At 42.2% G+C, this 16,503-nt stretch overlaps 2 protein-coding genes across 6 annotated transcripts in view; both read left to right on the top strand.

Annotated features, from left to right (window-relative positions):
• SOAT1 (sterol O-acyltransferase 1) overlaps window positions 1–3,800 on the top strand; it is an 82,383-nt gene extending 78,583 nt beyond the window's left edge. For all 5 annotated transcript variants that reach the window (XM_015075519.3, XM_027074327.2, XM_015075518.3 and 2 more), the window contains 2 exons: window positions 686–831; window positions 2,049–3,800. In XM_015075519.3, the coding sequence (XP_014931005.1) occupies window positions 686–831; window positions 2,049–2,105 (203 nt within the window). In that variant the 3' untranslated portion in view covers window positions 2,106–3,800. The remainder of the gene's footprint in view (window positions 1–685; window positions 832–2,048) is intronic.
• A 7,895-nt stretch (window positions 3,801–11,695) lies between these two features.
• AXDND1 (axonemal dynein light chain domain containing 1) overlaps window positions 11,696–16,503 on the top strand; it is an 81,819-nt gene continuing 77,011 nt past the window's right edge. Inside the window, exons 1-4 of the mRNA XM_015075520.3 lie at window positions 11,696–12,544; window positions 12,972–13,177; window positions 14,940–15,112; window positions 15,932–16,035. Of these exons, the coding sequence (XP_014931006.1) occupies window positions 13,084–13,177; window positions 14,940–15,112; window positions 15,932–16,035 (371 nt within the window). The 5' untranslated portion in view covers window positions 11,696–12,544; window positions 12,972–13,083. The remainder of the gene's footprint in view (window positions 12,545–12,971; window positions 13,178–14,939; window positions 15,113–15,931; window positions 16,036–16,503) is intronic.

The following is a 16,503-nucleotide window of genomic DNA, read 5'->3' as shown; positions in this document are numbered from 1 at the left end:
AGGGTGTTGGGTGGAGAGATGGCCTAAATGGGTGATGGGCATTAAGGAGAGCACTTGTTGGGATGAGCACTGCATGTTATATGTAAGTGATAAATCATTGGGCTCTTCTCCTGAAACCAGTACTACACTGTATGTTAACTAACTTAAATTTAAATAAATTAATTAAAAAAGAAAAAAATCTATAAGGCAGTCTAGAAAACCAGATGTTAGTTAATACCATTTCGAGGCAGTGTTTGTGAGATGCTTACAACATTGATTTTGAGTAATTGAAACACACACTGTTGCAGGGTGCTTAAATTTGAAGTAGAGAAATGGACATAAAGAGCCTTGAAGACTAATGACAACAGTAATTTGGGAGGTCATGAAAACTTTAAACAATTCAGTGTTCTCTCCCTGAAAAACATGGACCCTTTTTTGGGTGGGTGGGTGGAGGGACAAGGTTAAATATGAATGAGTCCATGAAATATATTTCCACCTGTCCTGAATATTATTTGATTTCCAATTAATCACTGGTAAATTTTAACTCTGAAGTTTCATTTTCACTTATAAGACCTGTATACCTGTATAAATAAATAAACCTGAATACCCACAGTTGATGCTCATTGTGATGATGATCAGAGCATATATCTGAAGCCACTTATTTCCTGACAGATTGTTACATTTTTTATCATCTTTCTGACTTCAGTGGCTTTCAACTTCATTGTCAATGACAGTCGGAAAAGGCCATTTTGGAATGTTATGGTGTGGACTTCTCTTTTCGCGGGCAACGGAGTCATCCTGTGCTTTTATTCCCAAGAGTGGTATGCACGTCAGCACTGTCCTCTGAAAAATGTGAGTCCTCATTCAGGCTGGAGCGGAAAAGCAATGTTTTCACCCCCTGGTTGTGAGGGTTCGTGGGCAATATTAAGGAGAAGAGTAGTGGAGATGATGCCAGATTAATGTTAAGGGGAGGGAGGTAAAAGGGTTAGCTTATTATTTGATCTTACTGCACAGTCTTTGAAATTTTTCTTTTCTCTGGTTTTGTTTACACTGAGCACTCCTAGTTTTCGGTTCTCTCTTTTTTTCTCCCCCCTTCACTGCTTTTTCTGTAGTGTTTTCTGATTTTCTTCCTGTGTCTTGAAAATGTGGTGTTCTGCAGAGTCTTCTCAATGGCACGTGTGCCCCTCCTGCCACCACGTCATCCCAGAATAGTGAACTGTTTGTGAAAAAGTCCAGCTACACTCATATGCCTAGGATCCCTTTTCCCTGGATTTTGTTGTTGTTGTTTGTAATTATGTACGATTCTCATATTTAGAGCCTTCACTTTTAGTTGCGTATGGAGAACTCCCGAATATTTAATGGTGCCTTCTTGATCTATCTACTTGAGTATCTCTCACGGGGACCTATGACTGAAGTTGCCAAGAGTCCAGTTAATCAGCTTCTCTCCCAAAGCTTCTCCTACGGCCTTGTTTTTGTTATGCTGCCCCAATGCTCCCTCCTTATTTCCTGTTAACCCCCTTTTTACATCTGAACTAGCTGCTTTGGGCTGTCTCTGGTTATGGTACTCTCTGCACTCCAAATCCACCTGTCAGATTTTCTTTTCAAATCCAGTTTGGATGCAACATCTTCCAGCTTTTTAGATTCTTGCTCCAGTCTTTTCCCATTTCTGACCTTTCACGGTGCTTCATCTGTTCTCATTTAGTCATTTCAAACCTCATATTATAGTAATTTGTGTATATATTTTATCATCCTCACCCTACCACCATTTAGATTTTAGACCACCAAAAGTAGGCCTGTGCTAAGATAAAATGCAAGATACAGAAAAGAGGTAGTGCCTGTTTGGAATTTGGTCAGAAGCTTTGCGTAAAACTTGTAAATCGGTATAATCTGTGTTGCAGATAAAAGTCTTTTGAATTAGTGAGCTGCTTACAGCTTAGAGGTTGTGGAAGTGCTGGGAGGCGTTGTAAAACTGTGCGGTGTGTAGCATTAACACCTCTATCTACCCTGACACCTCGTGCTCACAGTGCCTGCAAATAAGCCACTCTTCCCTTCTTTTTTCCCCATCAAAGCCCACATTTCTGGATTATATCCGTCCGCGTTCCTGGACTTGTCGGTACGTGTTTTAGAAGCTTGGACTCCCGTTTCATTCCTTGACACTGAAGATGGGATTTCTGCCTGATTTGGGGCCAGCATCTGTTTCCAGCTGTTACTGAAGTTATCTGTGCTATTTGGACCACTCCAGGCTTTACAGATGGCTTGCTCCATTCCTAGGTCAGCTGAGATGTTGGAAGTTTACTGGAATCTTGTGCACTTGAAGCAGTACTTTTTTTTTTTTCCCCTACCTTTTTGGGAGAAGGGAGACTTATAGCTGACATAATGACAGATTTTTGCTGGCTTTTCGTTTTTTGACTCCATCTAAACATCATGACTAAACATGTTTTCTTGGCCACTGAATTAGCCAAAACACGAAGAAATCATTTAAATATTTTAGGCTTAGAAATTTTTTCATGCACACTGTTGGAATGTATGCTAATTAACTGTGTACTTGGGAAAGAAAAAATAATGTGGAACATTTTGCTGTTTTTAGTAGAGGGGAAATAACTAGTTTCCAAAGATAATCTTGTTATACATCTTAATTGTTTTTTTTTTTTTTTTTTGGAAAGAAGTACAGTTCTATTCAGTTTTTGCCTTGTTTCTCTATAAGGTGTAGGTCATAATTTCTGTGAAGCAAAATTACGCCGTTCATTTTGAATTCCTGAGTTTACATCCGAAATATTATAAACTGAGGGGGACAGAAGTAGGAAGGGAAAAAGAAAGAAGTGACACAGGACAAAGAAAAACGCTTCCTTGTACAGTTTCCAAAGCAATTTTTAAAGACTTGCTGAATCAATCATGTGTTTAAATTATTTTATCATGGAATTTATGTGGAAGGTAACTGCTTTGTTTAAACTTTAAGGTAATAACTTTTTGGAAGTTATTTAGAAGTACCCTTTGGTATACTTATTGTTTAATAAATACTGACTTGAAACATTTTGCACACTAATAAGTCTGTGACATATAAGTATTAATCACCTCCATTAATATTAAAGTGATTTTTAAAGATCCAGAAGCTGGCTTCTGCATTGCTCAATTATGGCATTTTTAATGGTAGTATGCTTTAGGTGAAACAAATTAATATGTGATCATTTTGAAGAAAAGGTACTCTATTATATGTGATGTTTCCATGTTATAAGATGCCCATTGCTGATAAAGTGTGGTGTGCAGGAATTGTTTTGTTCGTACGTATGAGGTGTGATTATGTTTGTAAAGACCAAGCATTGAACGGGATATCCGCGACCATGTAGTTGAAGTTTCCACTCAGTGAAGTGAGACCGAAGAATTACTCAAAAGAGGATTCTTACTTGGAGTAGCCACCTTGAGAAGTTATCTTGGTATTATAACAGCCCTACTTCCATCCAAAAAGTTTTGGGACATCTTTTTGGAATTGTTTTAAAGTCTGTTTGAGTCTCATAAGAAGGTAAATAGACTTTGTTAGTAAACACACCTGAATTTGTACCACAAGTATCCAGCCTCATTACCAATTTTATTCCAATACCTTTGATCCATATGAGTTCAGGCCATTCCCAAACACCAAATCCAGCTTTTTAACAGACAAAAGTGCATGTGAAAAGAGGTTATTTTTTAAAAAGTAACTCCCATGTTCCCAAGCGGTAATTGTCTATACAGTGGTCTGGTAATTGTAATGGAGCCATAACCTCCACAGATTGCTTTAATATAGCTTGTACTTTCTGGCATTTTTATTAAAAATTAAAATGAGTCAATCACTTGAGTTGATAACTCTGTTTTTAATATGACGAGGGAGTTAAGAAAACCAGATTTATGCATAAGTCATCTACTTAAGGAGTGGTAGATCTCTGAGACCATGGAATTCTTAGATCTGTATTTCTGTTAAGTGCTGTGGATGTTACACTCTCATTGACGAGGACTTTGTTGCTTTGTACTGATTCTGAATACTGTATTTGTTGGACTGACCAGTGCTGTTTTTTTTTAAGCTCTCCTCTTCCTTTTATTGGTGATTTTGTTTTTCTGCCCAAAGACTTTGATGTGACAACAAATAATATGCTTAAAACTAAAGACTCTAGAATGATAAGAATGCTCTAAGAAATTTTCACAAACACTTAAAAAATAGCTGCTTTCTGTGAGAGAAACTAGTTTGGTAGCTGTGGCCTTCCTGCTAGCTGCTTTCAACAAAAGTTTTTTTCTTTAAATCACTACTGTGGTGCCTGGGTGGCTCAGTCAGTTGAGTGTCTGGCTCTTGATTTCGGCTCATGTCATGATCCCACAGTTTGTGAGATTGAGCCCCGCATGGGGCTCTGCGCTGACAGCACGGAGCCTGCTTCGGATTCTCTCTCCCTCTCTCTCTTTCTCTGCCCCTGGCCCCCACTCGTGTGTGCACTCTCTTGCTGTGTTATGCCCAGAATTCGTGATCCCCAAAGACCACTAGGGAGCCGAGTCCGATGCAAAAGCAAAGAGCCTTTATTCGAGCTAGCTCGAGCTCAATCCCCTACCTGCACCGACGCAGCGGTGAGATACCAGGGAAAGAGAGCGAGTTTCAAAAGGACAAAGGTTTTATTGGGGCCTAGGGGCAGTTGGTGAGGTAATGGCTGTGGCCTCAGCCAATTGGCTGGGGAAGGATCCGAGTCCTGTTAGGCAGGTGAGGGGAGGTTACTCAAGGGGAGGAGGTGTGGTCAAGGTGAAGGACACAGAACAAGATGGAGTCGCCGGCGTAGGCCCGCCCTTTCAGCTGTGTCGCTGTCTCTCAAAATGAATAAGTAAATGTTAAAAAAAAAAAAAAACACTACTTACACTCCTAAATAAATTAAAACCTCTATATGTTTTAGGATGGTTTATTGATTTTTCCTCTTGCTAATAGGGGTCAAAGTTAGTTACGGGACAATACTTTTTTCCTTATGAACAGGGAAGAGTTTTCAAATTTTGTTCCTGTAAGAAGTATTTTAAGTTTGTTTATTTACTTTGAGAGAGCAGAGAGGGTGTGCGCATGCATGAGTTGGGGAGGGGCAGAGGGAGAGGGAGAGAGAATCCCAAGCAGGCTCTGCCCTGTCAGCGTGGAGCCCAATACAAGGCTCAATGTCTGGAGGGGGTTTGATCTCACAAACTGAGGTCATGACCTGGGCTGAAATAATCGAGTCTAATGCTAAACCTGCTGAGGCCCCCAGGCGCCGCCCCTCTTCCTGTGAGAAGTATTAATGATAGCAGCCATTTTTGTGTTTTTTTCCAAAACAACAGCTAAATCTCAACCTTTGTCATCTATCTGTTAGATGCTTTCATTTTTCAGTTCTGGATAGTGAAGGAAAATGGGTTTTGTTTGTTTTTGGTGGATTAATCTCCTGCAATTGCCTAAATAAAGTTGCTTGCTTTATGTTAGAACTTAATCAGAACATTGAGGCTGCTTGTGACCTTTCAGTAACTACTATTTTTGTTTGTTTGATAGTGGACTTTACTGGGAAAAATTAGTGTAAAAAACATTCAAATGCATAAAATTTAAAGAAGACCATAAAATTATACCTTTTAGCTATAGTAGTCATAATAGCAATCACAAATAAGGTAAACCCTAAATTATTGCCTAAGCAAACGCTATTTTGTCAGGCTTCTATTGCAAAGCCCGAGGCAGGAAATACTGCAGTTATCAGAGGTGAGCCCCAATGACGAATTTGCATTTGAAGCTGAAGAAAGGAAAAAAAAAACCAACATGACAGTGACTACTTTTTGCTTTTGGAAGCATAAGGAGTGGGGAAAATGTTGTTTTCCTTTTAGTTGTAGGGTAAAATAGGTGACATTGGCAGGTTAATAAGGTGTAGGGTGTAAATACTCTGTAATCGCAAACACATTATGTTGCACAAGTAATTCATTTAGGATAGGCAGTTTTCATTGAATTTTAAAATTCCACTTGCCTGAAAAATGGAATCCTGAAGTCTTTGTAGAAAGCCTAACAGAACAGTGCGTATTTAAAGATTGGTCATGTGGGCTATGTAGCCTAAAAAGATATAATTTATGAATCGTTGAGGCCCTTTATGCAAAAAGATAGGTTTGTTTTGTGTGGCCACAGGTAATTTTGCGTAAAGTTTATTGTTTTGCATGGCGAAAAATAACGAAGATAAACTACTACAACTGTGGTAACCAGAGGCCTGATGTAGCATTTGTTTTAATTATGAAACCATTAAAAAAAGTAAATTGTTACACATAAGCCCAGCATGCAAAACAGGTAAAATATAGCTGCTTCTGGTTGAGATTGGGATGGCTGGCTGGAGCCCTGTTCTTTGGTACACCTGTTCTCTCCTACCCAAAATACCCAGTCAGAGCATCACGGGCGCAGCAAAAAAGCGTGCACAGGCATTTGATGCAGACAACCCCATGCTTACTAGCGGCGTGACAGTGGGCACAGTTGCTTCATTTATCAGAGCCACAGTTTTCCTCATCTATAAATGGGGGTGATAACTACCTCATAGGTTTGTTGCAGAGCACTAGTTCTGGCCAAAAAAGGGCCTCGTTATCCTCTTACCCTCCGTAAAGTCTAAATCTGAATCCTTATTATCTTGTTGGAATCTTTTAAAAATGTGCATGTTTCAAATGCTGCACACTCCCGAGAATATGTGCTTTCAAACAGACTTGAGATGATGTCAGTCCCCATCATACCTTGACTGATTTATAAGCTCTCCCGAAATGGAACCGACAAGAATTGAACAAGATTGAGTGGCACTCATGTTTCAGCCTCCAAAATTACTTTCATCTTTATCTTGTTTAGCATAGGGGTAAGCTGCTAAAAAGAAAAGTATGTCTGCTTTTACCTAGGTATTTAAGTCAAGTGTTAGAACTAATGTGTATATTTTATAGTTAAATTTTAGAATTTATGGAGAGGAAGGCAATTAATGAGGCCTTACTTTTGCCAGTGTAAAGAATGCTTATCATCTTGGAAGGCAAAATTCTTAATGGAAGACATAGTTCATACTTTTGTTAATAATGTGTAACGGGCTTGCTTACTAATCTTGTGCAAAACTTTATGTGACTTATGTAGTTTATATAAGACAGTTTGTATATGTATGCATATATACTATCTGAGAAAGGCCTTAGACATTGCTTTACATATCTTATCTCCAGGCTTTACGTTTATGGCTCAGAAACCAAAGAAACTGGGACATAAAGGTTTTGAGGAATAAAATGAGTATTATTAGTAAAGCTCACATAAGCATTTGAGTAGTTTCTAGCATCACTAAAGTTTCTATCCGGTATGTCAGGTAATAGAATGTTGGAACCCAGTTTATGAAGGAGGTAAAACACGGCTTCAACTCTGGTTGAAATAGGGAGAGTAAAGGCCTTCCGACTTGCCACCCCCCAATGATCTTCTCACCATAACTTAATGCTCTGTTTGAACATCAAGAATGATAAAATTGATCAGCTTTACATTAGTAGGAATGCTGTACAATCTATATAATCTACAAAGTTCTTAATAAAGTTTCCATTTTTTGTGTGCGTAAAGCATAAAGACTTTTTTTTTTTTGAGAGAGAGCGCGTGCAAGCGGGGGAGGAGCAGAGGGAGAGAGAGAGAGAGAGAGAGCTAACAGGTTCCACGCCCAGCACAGAGCCCAAAGCTCGGGGCTGGATCTCATGACCCTGAGATCATGACCTGAGCTGAAATCAAGAGTTGGATGCTAAACTGATTGAGCCACCCAGGCGACCCCATAAACCATCAAGGCTTTTAAGTAGCTAATTTGGACTTGAGAAAAAGAAAGGGTTAATCTCAGAAGTAATGGTTTGTTTGTTTGTTTTTAATTCCAGATTGCCTCTTCTGTATTCCTTCTTTCTAAATGCTTTCTTCTTGCTTCTACATTACAACATTGCATTCCCATTTCCGCTGTCAGGATGCCCGTCCCGGTGGCGTGCTTTCAAGCTGGCAGAGACTCCACTGTGCTTCGTGGTGGTTATGTTTTAACAAAGTGGCAGATGTACTTTTCTCATTGTTTTAAATAATTCTGAAACAGGAGGAAGTCTGTGCGTCCAGTCGATTAGGGATACAGTTCGAATTCCCGTGTGTGAATATGCCAACTCTTGGGTGAGAGGAGAGAGCTCAGGCCCCAGCCAGCCAGCACTCTGTCCTTCCTGGGTCTCCACCTGTCCAGCTTGTGCTTTAAATCTGTCGTGTTCTGAGCGCAGCAGAAGTGTCATGGAGAACCCGAGGTCTTTTCTGATTCAGTCGTGTTTACTCTTTTTCTGAGTTTCCGATTCAGGAGCCCCATCCCCTCGTCCCCTTCCCTGGTTGTCGAATCACCGGTACCATCACTTTCTTTAGTATGCACTGTCTTAATGTGAACTTAAAATCTACATTCAAAAATGGTAACCTGTTGCATATTTGAAGAGTGTGGGGAATAAATATATTTGGAGAAAACCTAGTCTCTGTTGTTTTCACAGTAACTTCCAAGTTTATTCCATATCATCTACATATTTCATAATTATAAATGTTTTTCATCTCCATATCAGGCAGCTTTATGTGCTGAAGATAGCCAGAGAGAAGGCAAAGAACAATTTTCTTATCCAGAATGATAGAGGAGGAGCCAGGTTACAGATGCCAGGTTAATAAATAACAAGGCCCAGTTGTGACAGTGACACTTGGAGCCTCCTCTTTATTGTGGTCTTTGCTTGTTGCTTGCTTGATTCCTTTTGCTCTTGGCCTCTTAGAACTTGTGAATGGCTGTTTCTGAAAATGCATCTACCCCCTCCCCTAATGGGCAGAAATGGACTTCGTTTTCTAATGAGAGGTGGAAAATCTGTTGGTCAAGAAGCGTGCCTTTTCAGAGAAGTCTTGGAGAAACTGATTTTGAAGCGAGAGACATTGCTTTCCTTCCTCCAAAGAATCTCCTCCTAATAGAAACCTATTACGACCAGGATTGGATATCACAACACTCTTTCCATAAAAGCATTTATCACACGGACAGCCAAGAATTTCTCTGGTCTTCCATGGTCTAGTTCTACCCACCTGCCTCTGCAGGACCAGAGGAGTGGGAAGGGGGAAGTCCCTTCCCCCTTAGGTGTCTCCCTCCCGCCCTGTTTCTTGGACCACGTGAGTACTGATTGGCACTAGGGGTGAAGCCACAGTGTGGTAGTTTTCCTTGATGAACTTACCGAAGTTGAGGGTGCTGACCTTTTAGGCTCAGCCTGCATTTGGACTCAACTACCTACGGTCATGGATCTGGTGAATAAAACTGGCATACCGGTTTGTACATGTACCACGAGAAATCGCACATGGACGGGCATACTCAGCCCAGCACGGTTGCTGACTGAATTTGCTCTGTAGAAGCCCACTTTATGGTCTGATGAGAAAGATGAGTTTGTTCTAGACTGCATCAATTCCATGTTCCGGTACTGTGCTCTGCACTGAAGATAATGCTTGTGAACAAAGCCGAAAGCATAGTTCTTCCTGTAGGTACACCCACGGGGAATCAGAAGGAGGGTACTTAAGTGAATTGAATGATGGAACTAAGACCGGCTGATGTTCCGCTTCCCCTGAGAAGTGCTTGGCTGGGCAGTACTTTTCCTAACGTCTTGATTTCTTTCCCTCACGTCTCTTTCACAACATTTATTGGTAGCTTCGTTCTTTACATTAAGTACAAACACTGGCCTACTTCCCACTCAAACTCCCTCCTGGAGCCATGCATGCGACATGTAAGTGCCTGCAGGTGGGTGTCCAATCCCTGCCCACACATTTAGAAAATGAATTGGTACAAAGGAGATGGGTGCAAACACGCTCCCTCTGTTTGTAGTTTCTTTTCCCAGTTGAGGGCATGTTTAGTGATCACACTGACTGGTTCTGTTCTGAGATCACGTCCACTCGAAGCCGGAGGACCCTCCTGCTGAGTTGGTGTTAAGCTGCCACCGAAGTCAGCCAATGCCAGCCAGCTCAGTTAGCCCTGCTTCTACCTTGGGCTGACATTTTTACTATCGTGAGGTTTTCTATTTAGGAAAATTATTACCTGCTCATCTTGGATTTTGCTGTGATCCATCCTTCCTTCCTTCCTTCCTTCCTTCCTTCCTTCCTTCCTTCCTTCCTCCCTCCCTCCCTCCCTCCCTCCCTTCCTTCCTTCCATTTACTTGAGAGAGCCAGAGAAGCAAGTGGGGGAAGGGCAGAGAGAGGGAGAGAGAGAGAATTCCAAGCAGGATCTGCCCTGTCAGCGCACAGCCTGATGTGGGGCTCGAACTCATGAAACCGTGAGATTGTGCTCTGTGCCGAAACCAAGAGTCAGACACTTAACCGACTGGGCCACCCAGGCACCCTTTGCCGTGATATTTTCCATCAAAGATCTCAATAATACTTTACCTTTGTCCGCTTTAGGTTCCCTTGCTAGCATTCAAAATTACAAGAGGAATTTCCCAAGAGTAGCAACTGTATTCTTCGATAGCTATGGTCTTACTGTAATTTTTTTTAAAATTTTTTATGTTTGTTTTTGAGAGAGAGACAGAGACAGAGTGAAAGTGGGGGAGGGGCAGAGAGAGAGGGAGACACAGTCCAAAGCAGTCTCCAGGCTCTGAGCTGTCAGCACAGAGCCTGACACGGGGCTCGAACCCATGAACCGGCAGATCATGACCTGAGCCCAAGTCGGGTGCTTGACCGACTGAGCCACCCAGGCGCCCCAATTGTGATGTTCTTAAATTCTCATCTGTTCTTGTGCTTATTACTCCATACACTTCTACAACTTTGCTCAGGAAACAGCCTGTGTAATCACCACACCCCTGCACAGGACAGAAAATGAGAAGTTAACCTTTGCTGTAGAGCGAGTGCTGTAGGGCGAGTGCATGGAGGAGGAACAGAAACAGAGGGAGAAAGAATCCAAGCAGGCTTCAGGCTGGCAGCCAAGAACCCGAGGCGGGGCTCAATCCCAGGAGCCCTGATAGGACCTGAGCTGAGATCAAGAGTTGGATACTTAACCCACTGCACCACTTAGGTGCCCCTGGATTATACTTCTATGTATCTCTTGAATCTGTTTGCGGGTCTTCACCTCTTCTATCAATGTCCTACTGAGATTAAAAAAAAAAAAACAGGTTAAGAATGTGTAAGATAAATTATTTTGTTCTTCCAGTACCCAAAGGCTTGATAAACTGTATAAGCCGAGAGCTGTAATTTTAGGGCCTCTGAAGTTCAGTCTTCTTATGGTTCCAAACTAGAAATGTATAGTCACAACACCGATGAAGATGGAGAAACACAAATAGAATTTGCAGGAAAATTACTGTCCACCTGCTTCTGCATTGTTTCTGCCCTTAGCCGATTTTGGTGACTGCCAGTTCATGTGTGCTCTACGAGTGCTATGTGTGTATTTTAATTGTTGGAAAATCTAGAGAAAAACTAGGGTGATGGGATAGGGTTAAAGGCTAAAATGCTCAGACAGCCAAGGTGGTTGCCTAGGAGAATTAGAAGGGACCACAGGGATTGTGCTGTTTTTATTTTCAACACTTGCTCATATTTTTCATTGCTATTACCCTGAACATCAAAAACCAAATCCGTCAGCACAGGACAGTAGAACGGTCCAGTTGATTTTCAAATACCATGGACTGAAGGTGTTTGGGCCGGGCTTGTACTGTGCTTGGTACTAAGGAACGGGGCTGTTGAACAAGATAAGTTCCCTTTCCTTTTAAAGTTTATTTGCTAGACTGGAGTCATCCAGACACTGGGATTCCAGCCATCATTGTTTGGCATTAAGGCTCCATCTTAACAGAAAATGATCCTTGGGGGCGGTAAGGGGCTGGGATCTCAGTTCCTCCTCTCAGTTCCCCGAGAACAGGGTTTTAAGAAGACCCAACGATGTTACTTGGGTTGGTTTCGCCTTAAGGGTAGTCTCCTTCCCTGCCTCCAGCCACAACAAGCCTAGACCTAAGAATGCTTTCAGTGTACTGGGTCGGTTATGGGGTGGGGCAGAGGGCTGTGCTTAAGTGCCCAAGGAAGACTTGTTGGAGATGTCAAGGCCAGGGGGCAGCATCGGCAAGGAAGCCTCAACTGCTGGGGACCCAGAGCTTTTGATTCCCTAATTTCTCCTTGAATTTGGCTTTTAGAAAAATATGCAAAACAACATAAAAGTGGGAGAGATCGATGGAAAAACAAATCTCTTACGGGACGCTGGCTCCAACTCATCGATACCTGCTGTCGGGAGCCACTGAGGTCCTTCCCGGGGGAGGGGAAGAGCGACCCCGGCCACTGCTAGCGCCTGCGCACTGGCGACGACCTGCGGGCGGAAGCACCGGGATCTAGACACTTTCGCACTCCGTGAGAACGGCCCGATTAAATATTTCTGTATTCTGTTGCTGCTGAACCTATGCCGCGGTGAAAACCCCCGAATCCCCGAGTGTTGGGATTGTTAGCTGTCTCCCCGCTCCGCAGGCACCGCCCAAGACAGCCCCCAGTGAGCGTTGCGAAAACTCGGGGTCCTGGGTTTCTATGACAACACGCAGGCGTTCCGGGAAAGGGCGAAGCGACCAGACGTCTGGCGGGAAACACAATTCACAGGTACCGGCTCCAAGTGCGTGTTTCCCATCACGTCCATTGCCGCCTGGGCGCGCCCCCTGCCCCGCCCGGAGTCCGCGGAGGCGGCGTGCTCAAGGACGCTACGTGTCGGGAGGCCGGGGACCGGAGCTCCCCACCTGGACCGAGGGGCGCCCTTCGGGTGGGGCCCGCGGTAGGTGGGTGGGCCGAGCGTGCCCTTCCCGGCCTGGACCCAGACCCTGACCCACCCGTAGGCTTCAGTCGCGTCAGGTGATGTGAGAGAACCCAGAAATCTCCCCAAAGAAGGAAAACCCACGCCAGATGTATTATAAACTCTGATCTTAAGACTCAAAACTCTGATCTTTGCATATTTTTCTAAAATGCATATTTTTGCATATTTTTCTTAAGCACTTAATGGGACTCCCCCCCCCCCTTTTTTTTTTGTCTGCAGGACAGTGTGGCAAACCTGCCAAATCCCAGGACGCTGAGGATTTGTTTCTAAGTTAGCTTTTTGGAGGGACGTTCCAAATTACTAAAGAACGTGGTAGGAGGCATTGTTGATTATGTCTCTTCCAAAAACGCCCTCCACATTGCTAACCTCCGTGTCAACGGCAGAGGGCAAAAAATTAAAAGTCTCTGCATCCAAGGAAGAGACAGGTAAAGTTCTTCATGGATCCCGCAGACATCAGTGATCGTGGCCGTAGTCGGAACTCACAATCCACAATCCATTCACCTTTTTCCAGAATCTGAGATATCAGGCTACCTTAATTAGTTGCATTTTCCAATACACTCGTTTCAATAAAATAAAAAAAAAAAATTCCTTTTATAGTATTTTTGAGTCAGAGTCCTGCCTCACTACTCCACCTAAAGACTAATTTTTGTTTTCAGATGTTGAGTTTTTTGTTTGTTTTATTTATTTATTTTGAGAGAGACAGCACTAGTGGGGAAGGGAGAGAAAGTATCCCAAGCAGGCTCTGCGCTGCCTGCACAGAGCCTGATGCAGGGCTAAAACCCAGTAAACTGGGAGATCATGACCTAAGCAGAAACCAAGAGTCCCACGCTTAACTGACTATGCCACCCAGGTGCCCCAAATGATGATGAGCTTTATATTGTGTTATTATTTAAAATTTTTTATATTTATTTTTTAGAGAGAGTGAGTGAACAAGCCCAAGGGGGGAGGGGCAGAGAGAGAGGGGGGGATCTAAGGATCCATAGCAGGCTGTGTGCAGCGATGCCCAATGAGGGGCTCGAACTCACGGTGAGATGATGCCCTGAGCCCAAGTCTGACGTTTAACCAACTGAGCTGCCCAGGCTCCCAGTTTTATATTGTTTTAAATTCACCCATTTTAGGTACCAATAGTTGCATGAAACTATTTTTTTTGGTACCTGGTCTCTGACTTTAAGGAACCAGTTTGTATCGGGTTTTAGTAATTATTCTAAAGATGAGAATTCCTTATTTATGAATTTTCGTTCATATACAGATAATGCAGATCTGTACTAGAATAATAATCAGCTAGACTCATTCCTACTCCCATGCTAAACTCCCTCCAACACTTTGATCTTGTTTTTAGGGAAGATTTCGCTAAAGCCCTACCCAGCATTTTTTTTTTTTCCTGTTGTGATATTCTAACTCCTTTTCAAACATTCAAGAGATGAAGAGATTTGGTCATGTGAACTTGAGAAGTTTTGTTGGTGAACCAGGAAGGTGTGACTTCCTTGTAGAAATTAACAGAAGGCATACTTTGTGAGGGATGCAGATCTGTTAAGAGTGACAGCCGAACCCTCCTTGACTGACTTCATAGGAAGCCTTTTCCTATTTATCCACCCCCCCCCATTCCCCATCTTCACAATCCCTCTGCCCTAGTCAGGCTGAATGGAACATTCGTACTGTTCCTGCTCAGCCGATTTTCTCAGATGATTCCACTCTTCATTGCCAACAGTCCTAATCCTGCTTTTCCTCTTAAACCCTATTCTGATCCCTTCCACTCTACAAATGCCCCAATTTAATGTCGATTATTCTCACCTTTGACTTTACACAGAAATAATTACTCAATAATTTGACAGTTTTGAGGAGAGATCTGTCATTCTCACATCAAAGGGGAAATAGACATTTCCATCATTTTAAGACTATCCCGTTTCATTGAGCAAGTGAAGTGAGTTTAATTTTCAATTTGGAATTTGGAATAATTGTGCATCAGTTTTTGAAGTTGTGTGTGGTGTAAAAGTGAGGGGGGCAGGCAATTTTTTTTTTCCCTTGACAAGATGATGTTCAGTGTTTAAAATAGCGTTATGTTTCTGGCAGCTAGAAGCAGTGTTTTCTCTGTTGGAAATATACAGATGGTATTGAGGCAGCGTGGGAACCTCCGAACTAAATCTACAAAAAACTACAGCAGGTTTTTCTTTCCCATTACTTTCTTAGGACTGCCTGAACTAAAGGAGAAAAAAACTATGGTGGATCGTTCAAAACCCCTTCCTTCATCCCTTCAGAATGAGTTCATCCCTGAAGAAGTTCTTCTTTCTCTGGCCTCTGCAGCCAATGCTGGTCCTTGTCCTGAAAACTTACTGCCTCCTAAGAAGACTAAAACCCCAAAGGTGAACATACACATACATTGAGTACTTGGGAACACATGTCTTCTTGGTATCCAGCTCATAAGTATTTATTGAGCCTGTTATTGTTAAAAACCAAAATTCAACTGAGTCAATTTGAAGACCTAATTGGCTTTCTTCAGCAATTCATGAATCAGGCAGCATCCCATATGGGAAGTGGAAAGGAGTTCTGAGGAACTGTACAAAATAGAGGGCTTTTACTGGTAGAAGAGGTCAGGGACAAGGAAGTCATTAACAAAAGAAAGGATTATTTCAGGCAAGGTCATCTTCCCCTTGGGGGAAGGGTGGGAGCCTATCAGGCTGATTACCTCACTTGTGCTGATCAGGAACTTCCAGCTGATGGGCTTAAAACGCCCCTTTGGGAGATGCCAGAACTGTGGTTAGGTAAGATGTTACGGAAATGTTGGTTTGCTGATGTGGGGCTTAGCACATCTTACTCCATTTTGGGCCTGTTGTTTCTTTTTTTAACACTATGTATTCTTGATTGTCTTTCAAAATACTTTAAAATTAATTTCCTAGTTTGAAAACTAAAATCGTTTGTACCAGTGTTGCCAAGGAAATGCTTTTTTTAAATGTGATTTACCTAAGCGAGCATTATTACTCTTAGTCTTGACATTTTCCTTTCACTTTGGAATTGTCCTAGTTTCACTTTTCCTCCACAGTATTGAATGAGAATTCTTTTTCTCCTCAGACTATCCAACTGCCGTTAATGTAAACCTTGGGAAGGATTAAGGATTGATTTCATTTGACTACAGCGCCCCCTGCTGTGTATTCATATATTTGTTTTTTTTTTTTTATCCCCAGGGCACTCTTCGGCGTCCGACTGACCAAGTCTGGCATCACCCTGTTCGAAGAACTAAGTTCAAGTACCTGATTGACCATCCTGTTTCCCTAACGGGTGCTGGAAGGTAAAGAGGCAGATGCAGATGAATTGAGTCATTTTCTCATTTTATCTCATTTCTTTGGGAGCATCACAGTTGGAAAAATCATAGAATCAAAGATTTTAAGTTTAAAGCCTGCAGTATATTTGATGAAGCAGAATACAATCTGAAGAAGGTACAGGACCATCCTTCTGTGTGTCTGGTTATTATCTCTACCTACTTTTGGTTTGTTTAGATTTGCTTTTGCATGCCTTTCTGTACTTGTCCTCACTCTTCTGTCCCTTGTCGTCCCCTAGTAAAAGAGACCAGATCTGATAGAGTGCCTTTAGTGCCTCTTCGCCTGTTCATTTAAGAAGAGTGAGGTAGCATAGCTTCATGAAAACCTTGAAAAGCAAGTGCTTACTCCCTGGTTTTCCTCAAAGTGAAAGCTTAACTTTTACACTGTTTCAGATCAAATCAGCAAGCACTATTTGTTGTTTTTATACCATTCCTAAA

Source organism: Acinonyx jubatus, chromosome E4 (genome assembly GCF_027475565.1).
Source record: "Acinonyx jubatus isolate Ajub_Pintada_27869175 chromosome E4, VMU_Ajub_asm_v1.0, whole genome shotgun sequence".
Lineage (NCBI taxonomy): Eukaryota > Metazoa > Chordata > Mammalia > Carnivora > Felidae > Acinonyx > Acinonyx jubatus.
The sequence above is the reverse complement of the archived record's forward strand: the minus strand, read 5'-3'. Positions and strand labels throughout refer to the sequence as shown.